At 42.8% G+C, this 16216-nt stretch overlaps 1 protein-coding gene across 2 annotated transcripts in view; it reads right to left on the bottom strand.

The window, feature by feature from the left end:
- Positions 1–1333, bottom strand: part of LOC116744140 (liver carboxylesterase-like) — a 38898-nt gene extending 37565 nt beyond the window's left edge. For both annotated transcript variants that reach the window (XM_032613500.1, XM_032613501.1), the window contains exon 1: positions 1282–1333. In XM_032613500.1, coding sequence (XP_032469391.1) covers positions 1282–1333 — 52 coding nt within the window. The remainder of the gene's footprint in view (positions 1–1281) is intronic.
- Positions 1334–16216: the final 14883 nt, after the last annotated feature.

The following is a 16216-nucleotide window of genomic DNA, read 5'->3' as shown; positions in this document are numbered from 1 at the left end:
CAGTGTCATAGGCCCAGGAAGAAGAGAAAACCCAGTGGAGCCTGGGCTGTCAGTGCACTGACAGCCAGAGCACTGGCTCTGGACTCAGGAGTTAGAGATAGAATTCAGAGCATGATTTTCCGGTTGACCTTGGGCATGTACATTTCCCTCTCTGAGTCTCAGTTTCCCCATCTATAAAATGGCACAGATGCATTCTGAGGTCCCTTGCTGCACCCTTGTATTAATCAGGTCTTTTATGTTCTGTATTCTGATGCCTTGACATCTGGGGCCTTGCTGATTCTGGAGGGACTGCCCCTCCCAGAGTTCGCCAATCCCTAATGATAGGAATGAACTTCCCCTTCAAGCGTGCCAGAGCCTGTACCCCAACTACCTTCTCTATCAGGCCCTCCACATCTGGCCACTATCATCCTGCCCTAATCACTCCAGGCCAAGTACCTGACAACTGTGGGAACTCCCTAAGCCCCAGAGCCCACTGCAATCGGCTGTCAATCCCAAACCTGCTTATTCAGCTCCACCTCGACCTTCCCCCCAGCAACCAAGATAAAGCTTCTTGCGCCCAATTCCTCCTTCCTTCCTCTGCCTCCTGATGCACCGGGTGCCTCACCTTGGCCCACCATGGTGGTGTCACGCCCCCTCCTCTGGGGAGCTGTGAGTAACAAACTATCTTTTCAGTGGCAGTTGGCTCCTGATCCATGGCCTTACCACACCTCAGACTGTCTATTAATACACTATATCTTAAAACAACCCCTTTATTTATGAATTACTTTATTTTTCTTTCTCCATTCCAGGCACTCTTTAGAAACAACAACCCATTTCAACCTTACAACAGCCCAGTGAGGTAGATACAGTTGTCACCCCCATTTTAGAAATGCAAAACTGAGGCACAGAAAAGGGACATCCCTCGCCGAAGAACACACAGCTACTAAGTGCTGAGCTGGATGCGAACCCACACACTCTGACTCCAGAGTGGATATCAATATTCTGCTAACCCACTTTTGGCAATATCTGGACTAATAATCAAGGGGTTGCCTTGATACACGGGGCTTGCCAACTGCCAGGGGCGAGGTTAGCTGGCTGCCCTCCTGCACGTGGCATAGCTCGGTTACCTTCCTCTCTGTCTCCTGTCACTGGGGCTGGCTGGGCAGAGACTCAGAGTCCTGACAGCACGTGCTACTGCAGAACCTGGCCTGTCACTCCTTTGCCCTGTACGCATCTCCTCTACCTTGTCCCCCAGGAAGATTTCCAAAGATGCCCCCGCTATTTGCATTTCAGAAGGCTCACCCCAAGACGTGGAAGTGGCGAGGGAGGTCAGGACCAGAAGAAGAAGCCACATCGTGGAAGGACAGCAACTTCTGGGCCTGCAGGTCTCTGTGCCCACAGAGGGCCTTATGAGTCCACCCCCCAGTTCCCGCCCCCGTCCAGCTCCCACCCCCAGCTCTGCCCCCACCACCCAATAGCCTGATGAAGAGACAACAGAAAAGCTCTTCCCCTTCCCAAAGATTCGATGGGCGGCTGTTGGCGCCTCCAAGCCCTGCCCTCCCAGAGTTTACCGTCTTTTATCAAAAGAGTCTGGATTAAACTCTCTGATTACAGATAGCCACCTACTCATTCAACAACTTGTTTCATAAGTGTTTTTCCCTTCTTGGACTCTAACCTTAGTGTGCTGTGGGCTACCCAAGGCAGACACAAGCAGACAGAGGCCTTTAGACAAGGGGAGGCTTTGGCCTGGGGTCCTCAGAACAACTTGAAAACTTTCAGAGCAACTCCTAGCTCCACAGCTGCCCAGCTGGAGAACTTAAGGCAAATCTCTTAGCTTCCCTGAGCTTCCATTTCATAGAGTTCTATGCTTTCCACTTTGGAAGCATCTTAAATTTCATCCCATTTCCCTTTTGATGCCTGGATTAACTTTTCAATATTCCTGCCAATTAACTCAGCCTCCTGTTGCACACCTCCAGGGTCAGGGAATTCATTACCTCTCCACACAGGGATCTTTGGACAGAATGTTCTTATAGTAAAGGAACTCCATCTCTTCATAATCCCTCGCACTAACCATCCATCCTTCCATTTATTCATTATTCCCTTTATTTATTCATTCTTCAAACATTTATCAAATGCCTGCCTCTGTGCTAGGTAGTATGGATACAAAGATAAATTTAAGACATGTTCTAGTGCCCAGAGGAGCTCACCATGTAATAGATAAGATAGATGGGAGAAGGGGTGGCTTGCTATGCAATGTGAAAGCACCAAAATAAAGGGATACAAAGTGCTCTGGGTATACCTGGAAGACTGTCATTTACCTGATGGGGATGCAAGGAGGATGCTTAAAGCCTGTTTCATTGAATCATTAAGTGTCCAATAAAAGAGAATTCTCCAAATACACTGTGATATTGATACTTAGCTGGCTAAGACAATACTACACATTCACTCAAACTAGAGATGCATACCTCTACATATGGACAAGGGAATACAGTCATGATCCATTGTGAAGGAAAATAAAACAGGTTATAAAATAGTTATGGCTGCTTCGGGACACAGTTTGGCAGTTCGTCAAAAATTAAACTTAGAAAAAATTAAACTTAGAATTACCGTATTTCATAGCAATTTCACTCCTAGGTATACACCCAAGCTAATTGAAAATATGTCCACACAAAAACTTGTACTCAAATAGCAGCATTCTTCAAAAAAGTCGAAAGTGGAAAAAACCAAAATGTCCATCAACTGATGAATGGACAAAGAGATATGATCTAACCACACAATGGAATATTATTCAGACATAAAAAGAAATGAAGTACGGATACTTGCTACAATGTGGAGGAACCTTAAAAACAGTATGCTAATGGAAAAAGCCAGACACAAAAGGCCAGATATCGTATGATTCTATTTATGAGATGTTCACAATAAGCAAATCCATAGAGACAGAACGTAGATTAGAGGTTTCTATGGGCTGGGGACGAGGGGAATAAGGAATGACTCCTAATGGGTATAAAGTTTCTTTTAGGTGTGATGAAAATTTTCTGAGATTGGATACTGGTGATGGTTAAACAACTTTGTGAATATACTAATATCACTAAACTGTACACTTTAAAAAGGTGAATGTTATGATATGTGTATTGTATTTCAAAAAAATAAATATTTTTAAAATCCCATCATGTATAATATCCCATGTTAAAAAACAAAGTTCTACTTCGTAAATTTGAAGATCTAAATGGCTTTTCAAATGATTCACGAACCAAGCGGCATCCCATCTAGCAAGCAGAAAAGGTTTTAAAGGCAGAGAGGAAGTAGGACAAGGAAGTCATAAACAAACAAAAATGATGATTTCAGGCAGGGTTACCTTCTTTGAGGGGTAAGAGCGTCTATTAGGCATACTACCTCACTGGTGCTGATCAGGAAATTCCAGACTGACTGGTTAAGATTACATTCCTGGGGAAGGTTGAAACTACAATTAAGTTAGGTACTAAATCTTCATTTGGTGACGAGCGCTTAGCACAAGTGACTGCATTTGGGGTCTGTTGTTTCTTTTTTTTTTTTTTTTAACATTTCCCCTCTTTTGATCAAATTCTTGGCTTAACTGAGAGATGCGATCAAAATCTAAGGCATCAGCACCACGCTCAGCTACCGGTCACTTTTGTGGATCCTTTGTGTGGTGTCCATAGCTCATCATGTTTTTGTCTAATCCCCGTGACGGTCACAGGTCATGGCTTCAGGTTCATAATACTTAAGTGGTTATTCTCTTTCCTTCTTTTCTTTTTTTCAACATCTTTATTGGAGTATAATTGATTTACAATGGTGTGTTAGTTTCTGCTTTATAACAGTGAATCAGTTATACATATACATATGTTCCCATATCTCTTCCCTCTTGCGTCTCCCTCCCTCCCACCCTCCCTATCCCACCCCTCTAGGTGGTCACAAACCACGGAGCTGATCTCCCTGCGCTATGTAGCTGCTTCCCACTAGCTATCTATTTTACGTTTGGTAGTGTATATATGTCCATGCCACTCTCTCACTTTGTCACAGTTTACCCTTCCCCCTCCCCATATCCTCAAGTCCATTCTCTAGTAGGTCTGTGTCTTTATCTTAGTGAGATCATTTATGTGGTCGTTAGCAGCTGGGAACGCGTGTTTAAAACCTTTGAAAGAATACAATGCACCACAGAAATGATTATGATTGTAATTAGCAAGATAATTCTCAATGTTTGGAGTGCACTCTAGAGCCATGGTCCCTAAGACCCAAACCAATCAAAATCAAATAAGTCCAAGAAAGATTTATTGAAGAAGTCACTTTTTTAAGCCAAGTGGCTTGCTCAGTGATCTTATATAACTGTTCTTATGTAACTAAGTTACTTCCCCAGAAATATTAATCCAAGTGCAGCAAGTGGTGTTGGCCAAAGCACAGTTACCTCCTTGCTCAGCTAAAAGATAATCAAGGGCTATCCTATTATCAAAAACAACTTTGGCCAGAGTCTCAGAATTTTTCTGAGCTATTGCTTTAGTGGCAGATTCCATAATACTTTCAAGAGTTAAGAAGAGGTTCCTGATCACAGCCTCATTTACATTTACTCCTAACCAGGGAAGTAGGGCCTTCCTTCAAAGGAAGCGAATCTTGAAAATTGAATGCCTCCTGGTAATTCCCATTTAAGTTTTTGGCTCAGGATTGGAAAGGTGACAGCCATGGAGGCCAGTAAAAGGGTCTGTAGACCACACAGGCAGTTTTATTCTGGTTACCCTTTCTTCATGTACTTTTCTTTGCATAGAGCCTGGACACAAGGTTTCCCAAGTTTGGGGCTGTTAACCAGAGATAAGGAAATGGACCAGGGTGACCCTGGCATCATGGACAGATAAGAGTTTTTTAAACGACAAATCCAGCAGTCTGAAAACTTACCCCCTTTAGCAATGGTCTTGGAGATATGGATAATGGCATCATCTTTCTAGGCCAATGCCAGAGTAAAGGAAAGAAAGAAGAAAAAAAAGGTTTCATATTTAGTTAAAGTATGAAGTCCCAATCCGACATCTTTGGTGGAAGAAGTCTACCTTGATGTCAGCTGCTTCTCTCCAGTCAATTTGATGTGGTGTCCTCCAGCATTTGTACAGGACCAGATGACAGGTGGAGCCTTTTTCAGCTGTGAGTTATATATCTAAGGTTCAAGTTCCTGAAGTTTGGCTGCCGTCTGGGTAGTAGGAGGAAGACCTGGATCCTTCCAAGGAGATCTAAAGGCAGTCTTTGTTCTTAGTGATTCTAAATCAGAAGGGTGGGAGGTAATTAGAAACATTAGTTTGGAGATTTGTAGCCAGATATTTGAGGAAACTAGAAGAATTCAAGATCCAGTCCAATTAACAGGTATATAGCAAAACCCCAAAGGCAATTATCAGGATTATGCAAAAATAATTTTTCTCTCTACAACCATCCACATTTCTTATTTTCCAAGGATAATCACAGTAAAACTTAATTTGTTTGTATTAAATTTAGCTTGATTATTTACATAAGTGCAGCAAGAACAGTTGACCATATACGTTCTTTTTGAGACTGCTTCATTGGCACTTTTCATAAGGAATCTCAGACTGAACTCTTAAAAAGCCTCCAAGTCCAAGAACTCACCATCAGTTTTTACCTGCAATACCTATAGTTTGGGTAAATTCCTCTCTTCTTGAGGTTCCTGGGTCTGCCAGAAAGTTACCTGCCTTACTCACCTGGTAAGGTTGCTGGGAATCCTGTAAGCAAGGTACCAGGCTGATTTTTTCAAGCAGTTCCTTAAAGTTGTCTGGTCAATTTGCGCCTTTATACCTCTCTCTTTTTTTTTTAAAGGGAGCTGGGAATCTTTTTTTTTTATTTTATTATTTATTTTGGTTGCACCGGCTCTTAGTTGTGGCAGGTGGGCTCCTTAGTTGCAGCCCGCAGGCTCCTTAGTTGCAGCTCGCTGGCTCAGTTGCAGCACATGTGCTCCTTAGTTGCAGCTTGAGGGCTCCTTAGTTGCAGCATGTGTGCTCCTTAGTTGTGGCCAGCAGGCTCCTTAGTGTGGCATGCAAACTCTTAGTTGTGGCATGCATGTGGGATCTAGTTCCCTGACCAGGGATCGAACCTGCATCCCCTGCATTGGAAGGTGGATTCTTAACCACTGTGCCACCAGGGAAGTCCCTACGTCTCTTTTAAATATGATATTCTAGTCAAAACTTTGGTAATATGTGACTTCCCTGGTGGTCCAGTGGGTAAAACTCCACGCTCTCAAGGCAGAGGGCCCAGGTTCGATCCCTGATTGGGGAACTAGATTCTGCATGCATGCCTCAACTAAGAGTCCACATGCTGCAACTAAGAAGCCTGCATGCCTCAACTAAGACCTGGTGCAGTCAAAATAAATAAGTAAATTAATTAATAAAAAAACTTTGATATTCTATCCAATGTTATTGTGTTCTGTTACAAGGAGAACAGACTCTTATTGAACTTACTGAAACAGCAAACTATATTGGCATGAAAAGAATACTCAAGAGTTTCTGAAATTTGAAGGGATTGGGTAGGGAGAAAAAGTAAAGGTTTCGTCTTTGTTCACAAAGGTATATCTGATTTAACTTGTCAATAGCTTCAAGAGAAAGAAAACAGGTTTCCTTAAATCTGGAAAAACTAAACATAAGAGAACCAGCAACGTTTCAAACAAAAAGTCATCACCAAAAATTATAATGATCTTTATCAGTTCATTTAGTCCTATGTAATTAATTATTGTTGATCTCGATCTTTTGTTAGCAATTCTATGAATCTAGTTTTTCCTTAGAGTTCTGAAAATTCTTACCCAGTTTTGTGGTATGATCTGAAAGTTATCAGGAATCTGTATTCTAGAGTACCTGTAGAATCCTTTCTATGAATTTCTCTGAAGATGAAACACTTTTGTAGGAACGCTTTTGCAAAAGCATCATAGTAAAACAATAACTATATGTAAATAACAAAAGACTTAAAATAGCCATGGTTAAAGATCTGATTAGAGTTCATTACAATGCAATTTATAAGGAAATTTGGTTATTTCTGACACACACATTTTAAGATAATAACTGGAATTACAAGTGATAACATACTAGGACATCTCAGATTTTAGGAATTTCATGCAATTTCTGGAACACTTATAATACATACCAACATAAATGCAACATTAAAAAGTTTAGGGGCTTCCCTGGTGGCGCAGTGGTTGGGAGTCCGCCTGCCGATGCAGGGGACACGGGTTCGTGCCCCGGTCTGGGAAGATCCCACATGCCGCGGAGCGGCTGGGCCCATGGCCATGGCCGCTGAGCCTGCGTGTCCAGAGACTGTGCTCCGCAATGGGAGAGGCCACAACAGTGAGAGGCCTGCGTACCACAAAAAAAAAAAAAAAAAAAAAGTGAGAGGCCCGCGTACCACAAAAAAAAAAAAAAGTTTAGTATTACTTCTTTTCTGACAATGCTTCCCATGTAACTCAATATATTAAATAAAACTAATTAGTTTAACATCTTTCTTTTTTTAAAGGAGAAAGAATAAATTTTTTAAGGTGTTCCAGGAACCCTTCAAAAAATCCCAAAGTTAGTTTGAGGTCAAAAGATTTCATTTAGAATTTGATTTTGGGGAAGTTTGTCAAAAATAACAAAAGGTTTAAAAACACTCAGTCAAATAGGATCACAGGTCACTGTGAAACAATACTTAGTTATCTACTTAACCAAGGTGACAATTAAAGACTTCACAGGCAAATATAGAATGTGATATACTCTGAGTAAAACTTAGCTCTTTTACTACTGAGAGGACTAGTTTTACCTAAGTAATCAAAGACAACACAGAAACAGAGGTAGATTATTTTAACAAGTCTCAAGATCTTTGTTTTCTAGGCAGATTATTTTAAAAGGTAAAGAAAAACCTTTCACAATCTCTTATGAAGAACAGACCAACAGTCCAATAAGACTGTCCTTTTAACAGTGAGAAAACCAAATTTTAATTTTGTACCAGCTTACTTTTGATATTAAAACTCATTCAACTTATTTAAAAATTTTAATATACATTTAATATATTTTTAGGAACATAAATTTTCATAGTAAATTTCTCAATGTGGCACAAGTTATGTTTACTAACAACCCCAATAAACTTAAACTAGCTTTTATTTACTAAAGATTATTTTAGATCATATGAACTTGAGAAACATTTGGGCTAGTTTCTATTATATTTCTGAGAGTTTGACTTATATAAGCACTTAATTTTTCTTAAACCAATTAAATAGAGAGAGCTCTTTCTACAAATTAATTTTGGAAATGCCATCTAGAGGTAGAAAATACACACACATCTACAACAAGTATATTTACACACATAAACATATAGACAGATGCAAAGAGACTTTATAGTTTCATTTTAAAATTTAAGTCAGGCCAGCACAGTAAGAGGCAGCTGTATCTTCCCTATGCTCACACTGCTTTCACAGTTTCATTTAGCAAGCCTGCTTTTGTCCAGGCCAGGCCAATATTGATATCAGAGAGAGTTAAGCAACCAGCATCTATAAAACACAAGACAATCCCAGAAAAGCTCATGAGTTCTTGGCTAAGGGCATAGGATATAGCTGAAATGAAGCTTCTGGAGACCAAAATTCTATAAAGGATGCTCATTTTCACTCATTCTAGCCACTATGGCAGGCCAGTAAGGGGGAGCCCTGTGTTAGGGACGGGGACTTTGTGACAGCATTAGAGTTAGCCCTTAGAGAAGACTGCTTCTATGAAATTTGACTTCGTCTGGGATTCTTCCCTTACTTTTACCTGGGAAAGAATCATGGGTCATAGGAGCACCCTAATAAAGAGCACCCCTAATTCTATCCACATGGGACAATCCAGGTGGTCCTCCTAAGCAGAAAACAAGGCTGTTTCTATCTAATCACTTACCACACCACATATACACTCAAACACACAAATTCACACACCTGTCAAGGAATAACCATCCAGCCTTTTGCCCTGGCCATCTGGCCTTTCTAACCTAGGAACACAGCCCTAGTTCTTAGCCTATAAGATTGTAGGATGCTGTCTTAGCAAAATATAAAGAGAAGGGATGAATTATTCTCCTAATCTCACTGTTCAATCACATACCCAATTGTGACACCCATAATTTCAAAACCAGAGGCAGCCCCTTCCAAACCTTGCTGTGAATGGCTGCAGTCTGGATGCCCCTTCCTGGCTCATAAGGACTCTGCAGAAGTGGGTGAGGCTGAAGCCTACCAAACCTGAAGCCAAACCTCAGTTCCACTTAATGTGTACAATCTTTTGGCATCACATTAGCTATAAGTAATACAGCTCTTAAGTTTCAGTGGCAGTTGATTGGGATTACCACTTTTCTTTTGGGGAACTCCCTAAGGTTTCCCACATGAAACTAAATGATCTGGAAAGTAAAATCCTAATTCCTAAGTAGTTGGGCAGGTCTTAGGAGAGAAGACACCTGTGGGGCCTCCAAATTAGCTACCTCCAAACCTTTCCATCTCCATCAATTTACTCAAAAGATATATGGAGAGCATATACACCATGTTTTGGAGCATATGCACCAAAACAAGCACTGGACAAGTATGAGCTTGTGTCCTACTAGGCCCATTACTGGGCTTTGTCTATGATGGAGAACACTGCACTGGGAGACCAGAAATCTGGGAACCCCACTGGGTGACATTTGGGTGTCTGTTCTGGAAAGGGAGTGGTGAGAGGCAGGGGTGGCTATGGGTGAGGTGATCTCTCATGCACCACCTACCCTGGATCAACATTCTGTGAATCTAGAATTATATGGCATTTTCCAATGCAGCCTAGACATATGCAGTGTTTCTGGAACCTCAGTTATTCTCATAATAACATCATGTTTTTTCACCATATCAGTATACCATCTGTACTACTATTACCAGTTTTCTTTAGATTAATTTTTTTTACTTTAACAAACTTATTCAAAAAAATTTTTACACCATTTCCATAAAGGGAAGACCTGTATAACTTACTAGGTACTAATAGTAAGCATGGAAATGTGTCATTGTATTTTTAAAATTAAAATAATGGTAAAAATAAAAAGTGAATAAGTATAAAGGTAATGACACCTCTAACTGATTTACAAAAGTGTACACCTGAAAATAAATACTCAATGGGAAAAGTGGACCATTGATGGTCAGTTAGTAATATAAGGGCAGGGATAAACTTGTCCACCATATGACCACCTGTTAGGTGACCAGGCATTGGCTTCATCAAGGGTCATCATTACTGTAGCCATTTCCTTGAGCTTCAGGGACCTTCCTCCTTTTGATACTTAGATCACTGGGCAGAAATCACATTATGTTCACACCTCTCAAGGCCTTTGATGCTCTGTTGTAATTATGTTGCTAGACACCCTGGGGTCAGTCCAGTCCTAGGACTGACTGAGGCAGAGTACCTGTGGAAATTTTGGCCTGGGGGTGGTTCCCAGTGGGGAGAGAGTCACTCACCATGGGCACAAGTGGTCACCCTACATGGTACAAACAACTGGTGGTCATGCTGTCTCCATCGGGCAATCACGTGGGACTGCCTAGTTTAGCTCCTGTTGAGTGAGAATGTATTGAGAGAGGGGGGTAAATTATGGTTACAAATAGGCTCAGAATTTAGTGGCTTATTTCTTGTTATATAAAGAACTTGGGTGTGGTTCAGGTCAACAAGGTGGCTGTCCTCCATTCAGGGATCAAACCAGGGGGTCAGCAGACATTTGCTATAAAGGACCAGATAGTAAATATTTTAGGCTCCGCAGGTTATATGGTCTCCATGGAACTACTCATCTCTACTGTTGTAGCAAAAGCAGCATGGACAATACATAGGCAAATGGGCATGACTGTGTTTCAGTAAAACTTTACTTTAAAAACAGGTGGTGGGCAGGACAGAAATAAAGTCACAGACATTGCGAATGGACTTGAGGACACGGGGAGGGGGAAGGGTAAGCTGGGATGAAGTGAGAGAGTGGCATGGACTTGTATATATTACCAAATGTAAAATAGATAGCTAGTGGGAAGCAGCTGCATAGCACAGGGAGATCAGCTCAGTGCTTTGTGACCACCTAGATGGGTGGGATAGGGAGGGTGGAAGGGAGACACAAGAGGGAGAGGATATGGGGATATACGTATATGTATAACTGATTCACTTTGTTATATAGCAGAAACTAACACACCACTGTAAAGCGGTTATGCTCCAATAAAGATGTTAAAAAAACAAAAAACAAAAAAAAACAGGTGGTGGACCAGATTTGGCCCATGGGCCATAGCTTGCTGACCCCTGATCTAGACAATGGTGGCTTTGCCATCTTTAATTCATGGCTTCTAATGTTGTAGTTGGTGTTAAATCTAGTCCAGCTGGAGTGGGGAGGAGCAGGAAGGAGTGAATATTAGGGAAAATTGGGCCAGGCCTGGATGTGACAGTCCTCACTTCCACTCAGGCTCTACTGGAAAGAACTTAGGCACATGGTCAGTCTAATTGCAAGGAAGGCTGGGAAACGTGGTCTGGTTGTGCACCAAACAAAGCAGGATGGATTTTAATGGACAGCTAGAAATTCCTGCCACAATTAATAGCCATTAAATCATAGATTTGATATTAGAGATATTTTTCCTAATTCACAGAAAAATAAACATGTAACCATAATATAAACCCTTTAAAGTTTGTTTGTACACCATCTAAAATGACCTTGCGTAACTCTGGGAATAAGTACTACACTTTGGTAAACACTGAGTTTTTGTTTCTTTGATTTAAATTACAGTAGCCTGATTGTAAATCCAGTCCCTACTTGCTAGGACTACTCTATAAAGCTTTCCTTCAGCCTTTTAAGAATCAAAAAGGAAAAAGGGTGAATCAGAAAGACATGTAAAAGTTTAGACCTAGAAAAGTTAAGATTGAATTATATTCTGGAAAAAGTTCAAATTATTATTATAGATTTTTTATAGACATCTGGGCAAATACAGTGACCTCCAACTACAGAAGTGTTTTTTGTGTTTTTTTTTTATCCTGGAATTGTCAAAATATATACATATATATAAATGCTCAAAACTTTCCATGACTTCTGATCATACTGGGCATTAAGAGGTGAACAGAATTTGGAGGACAGAGAAGAAAGGACATTAGCAGCAGTGCAAGGTGGATTTGAAGGCTTCCTGGGGAGGTCAGCAGGGGCTGAAAGGTGAATAAAGGACAGAGGGCACATGCCAAGCTAAGGAGAACTGGGTTTCACCCTGGACAGACAATGGGAACCATTGCAATGGTAATGACAAGATAACAAGGGTGTTTCCAAAAGTAGAATCTGGCAGAAGCAGGTAAGCCACTGGAGAGGCCAAGAGGGTTACTCTGAAAAGGAACCTCCCAAACACTCACTGGGAGGGTGAAGGGTGAGCTCTCCTTTCCAAAGACAGATAAGTTCTCTGCAGGTGAAAGTTTGGCCTTTGGGGCTCCCACAGGCCTCAGCAAGAATAATGACATAAGCATTTCCAAAATGCTAGATGGCAAAAAGTTTTGCCAAATCCCAGGATCTATTGATGTGAGCTCTCAGTTCTCACTCTGAAAGGTCACAGGAGCCGTGGGGAAGTTGTAACCGCCTGAGATCCCCTGAACCATTGTCTGTTCTGTGCCTACTTGTCCTTCTATGGTAGCAGGTTGGGAGCACATTGAGGGGTGGGCACAAGTGTGTATGTGGGAGGCTGAGTCAGTCCACGGTTCCCCCAACCCATCACCCAGGTTTCAAGTACCCTTCAAGCTACACACATATAAAATGTCATTTCAATATACAATAAGCATGAACATCAAGACGTGCAAATTAAAACCAGATACTCAAACTGTACCTGTCAAGTTGGCAAGGAATCATTTTAATGGTTATGCCAGTATTGACAAGAGTGTAGAAAAACAGGAACTTTCACCACTGATGTGGGAAATAAATTAGTACAGCCTTTCTTGGGGGCACTTTGGCAAAATCTATCCAAATACTTAAGAAGGGTATCTTCATTGCCCTAGCTATTTTCTATTGAGGAATAATTCTGAATGAGCCCTAAGAGGTCTGTATCAGACTGATTGTTCACCTCAATGATACTGATAGCAGTAAAAAGTATGAAATAACCTATGACCAATGATAGTAAATGGTTAAATAATTTATTAAGTATTTCTACTATGGGATGCTAGGTAGCAGTCAAAAGTGTAGAAACATACATAATATTGTTTTTAAGTGTTCATTAAAAAAAGCAGTTTGGGGGCTTCCCTGGCGGCACAGTGGTTGAGAGTCCGCCTGCTGATGCAGGGGACGCGGGTTCGTGCCCTGGTCCGGGAGGGATCCCACATGCCGCGGAGCGGCTGTGCCCGTGAGCCATGGCCGCTGAGCCTGCGAGTCCGGAGCCTGTTGCTCCGCAACGGGAGAGGCCACGGCGGTGAGAGGCCCGCGCACCGCAAAAAAAAAAAAAAAAAAAAAAAGCAGTTTGGCACTTGCTGTTAAAGAAGGAGGATAAAAACCTGAATTTTCACTCCCTCCCCCAGTTTTTCTAAAAGGACAGTTAAATAAAGTCTGTAAAGGCACAAGCCCACGTGTCCAAAGTGGAAGAGGAGACGATGGCAACAGCACTCTGGAAGCTGAAAGATGACAGAACAATGACCACTGCTTTTAGGGCAGAGAGAGTGAAAGTTGATGCATGGAGAGGACGGAGGCCCCGAAAGATGGATGCAGAATGGAGACAGTAGACAACACTCTGGATTAGAGGTGCCAGGTAGCTGTGAAAGTGGGGGATGCAGATACCCCCAACTTATGCACATCAAGAGTGCAGCTCTCGGGCTTCCCTGGTGGCACAGTGGTTGGGAGTCCGCCTGCCGATGCAGGGGATACGGGTTCATGCCCCGGTCCGGGAGGATCCCACATGCCGCGGAGCGGCTGGGCCTGTGAGCCATGGCCGCTGGGCCTGCGCGTCCGGAGCCTGTGCTCCGCAACGGGAGAGGCCACAGTGGTGAGAGGCCCGCGTACTGCAAAAAAAAAAAAAAAAAAGAGTGCAGCTCTCCCCTCCAAGATCCACCCCGGCTAAAGTTCCCCACTTGTGCTCTGCTTCTGCCAGTCCCAGAATTGGATTGAATCTGGGGAATCCAATCACCTGATCACAACAGAACACCAGAAGGCCTGTGGCACCATCAACACAATGTGATTTCTGTCCAGAGATTTGAGTGTCAAAAGGAAAATTTTCCTGAAGTTCAAGGAAGTGGCTGTAGTAACAGTGATGAAGACAACGCCTGGTCACCTACCTAGTGGTCATGACGGTGGACAAGGTTGTCCCACCCTTATGTTACTAGCTGACCATCAGTGGTCAGCTTTTCCCACTGAGTAACTTATTTTCAGGAAAACCATTTTGTAAGGGAGCGGCCAAGATGGCGGAGTAGGAAGACCCTGAGCTCACCTCCTCCAACAGGCACACCAAATAGAGCGACTATCAGTGAGAATGACCTGCAGACTAGCAGAAAAGGTCTTCCACAGCTAAGATACAGAGAAGGAAACACAATATGAGAGGACAGACAGAGAAGACCCACACCCCCTGTGTAGGTGACCCACAAATGGGAGGATAATCATAGTTGAAGAGGTTCTCCCCACGGAGTGAGGAGTCTGAGCCCCGTATCAGGCCCCCCAACCCGGGGAATCTGCACGAGGAAGACCAGCCCCCAGAATCTCTGGCTTTGAAGGCCAGCATACAGGAGAGCTGGAGGGCTGTGGGAAAGGGTGCACATAAACTATCACATACTCCTAGACCCAGCACAGAGGCAGTAACTTGAAAGGAGCCTGGATCTGACCCATTAGCTAATCTTGGAGAGCCTCCTGAAGAGGCAGGAGGCAACAGGGATTCCCCCTACAGAAAAAGATGACAGCGTAAGCCATTTATGGGAGCTTGTTCTACCACAAGGACACGGGTGCTGGCAAGTGCCATTTTGGAGCACTTCCTCTAGTCTAGTAGCACTGAATCTTAACTGGCCCCTAGCTAGCTGGCACAAGTCCCAGGACCCCCTAGGTTGAGCAGCCAGCCACTCTGGGACATAGCCCTGACCATCAGCAGGCCGAGGACCCAGCCTCACCCACCAACAGGACAGCACCAGCCATGAAACCACCCAGCCTCAGCAGCCAGCCACACTGGCACATGGCCCTGCCACCAATGGGCTGGGGCCACTAATGGGCTGGGACCAGCCCTGGGACAGCTCTGCCCCCAGGACCCACTGGCAGCCACCGGGGCCAGGGACCAGCCCCACCTACCCGTGGACTCACAGTAGTTGGCCCTGCCAAAATAGAAGGACCCATGCACCCACCACAGGTGGCACCACTAGAGCCTATAATTTTGGTGATCAGAGGGGAGTGTGCTGCTGGGCCCCATAGGACAACCCCTACATGAGGCCACTTCTCCAAGATTGGGAAATGTAACTGACCTATCTAATACACAAAAATAAAAACTGAGTTAGGCAAAGGAAAAATATGTCACAATGAAGGAACAAGATAAAACCCTGGAAGAAGAACTAAGCCAAGTGGAGATAAGCAATCTACTCAATAAAGAGTTCAAGGTAATGAATATAAAGATGCTCAACAAACTCAGGAGAGGCATGGATGAACACAGTGAGAAGTATAACAAAGAGTTAGAAAATATAAAGAAAAGTAGAACTGAAGAATATAAAAACTGAAGCTAAAAATACGCTAGAAGGAATCAGCAGTAAAATAGGTGATACAGAGGAACACATCAGTGAACCGCAGGACAGAGTAGTGGGGCTCACTGAAGCACAACAGGAAAAAAAAAGAATTAAAAAAAAGTACAATAGTTTAAAAGACCTCTGGGACAGCATCAAGTATACTAACATTTGCAATACAGGGGTCCCAGAAGGAGAAGAGAGAGAGAAAGGGGCAGAAAACTTATTTGAAGAAATGATAGCTGAAAACTTTCCTAACATGGGAAAGGAAACAGACATCCGGGTCTAGGAAGTACAGAGTGTCCCAAACAAGATCAAATCAAAGTGGTCCACACCAAGACACACTGTAATTAAAATTGCAAAAGTTAATGATAGAGACTATTAAAAGCACCAAGGATAAAGCAACTAGTTATGTACAAGGAAATTCCCATAAGTCTATCAGTTGACTTTTCAGCAGAAACTCTGCATGCCAGAAGGGAGTGGCATGATATATTTAACGTCATGAAAGGAAGAACCTACAGTCAAGAATACTCTACCTGGCAAGGCTATCATTCAGGTTTGAAGGCAAGACA

Source organism: Phocoena sinus, chromosome 19 (genome assembly GCF_008692025.1).
Source record: "Phocoena sinus isolate mPhoSin1 chromosome 19, mPhoSin1.pri, whole genome shotgun sequence".
Classification (NCBI taxonomy): domain Eukaryota; kingdom Metazoa; phylum Chordata; class Mammalia; order Artiodactyla; family Phocoenidae; genus Phocoena; species Phocoena sinus.
Note: the sequence above shows the minus strand (reverse complement) of the source record. Positions and strands in the feature narration are given on the sequence as shown.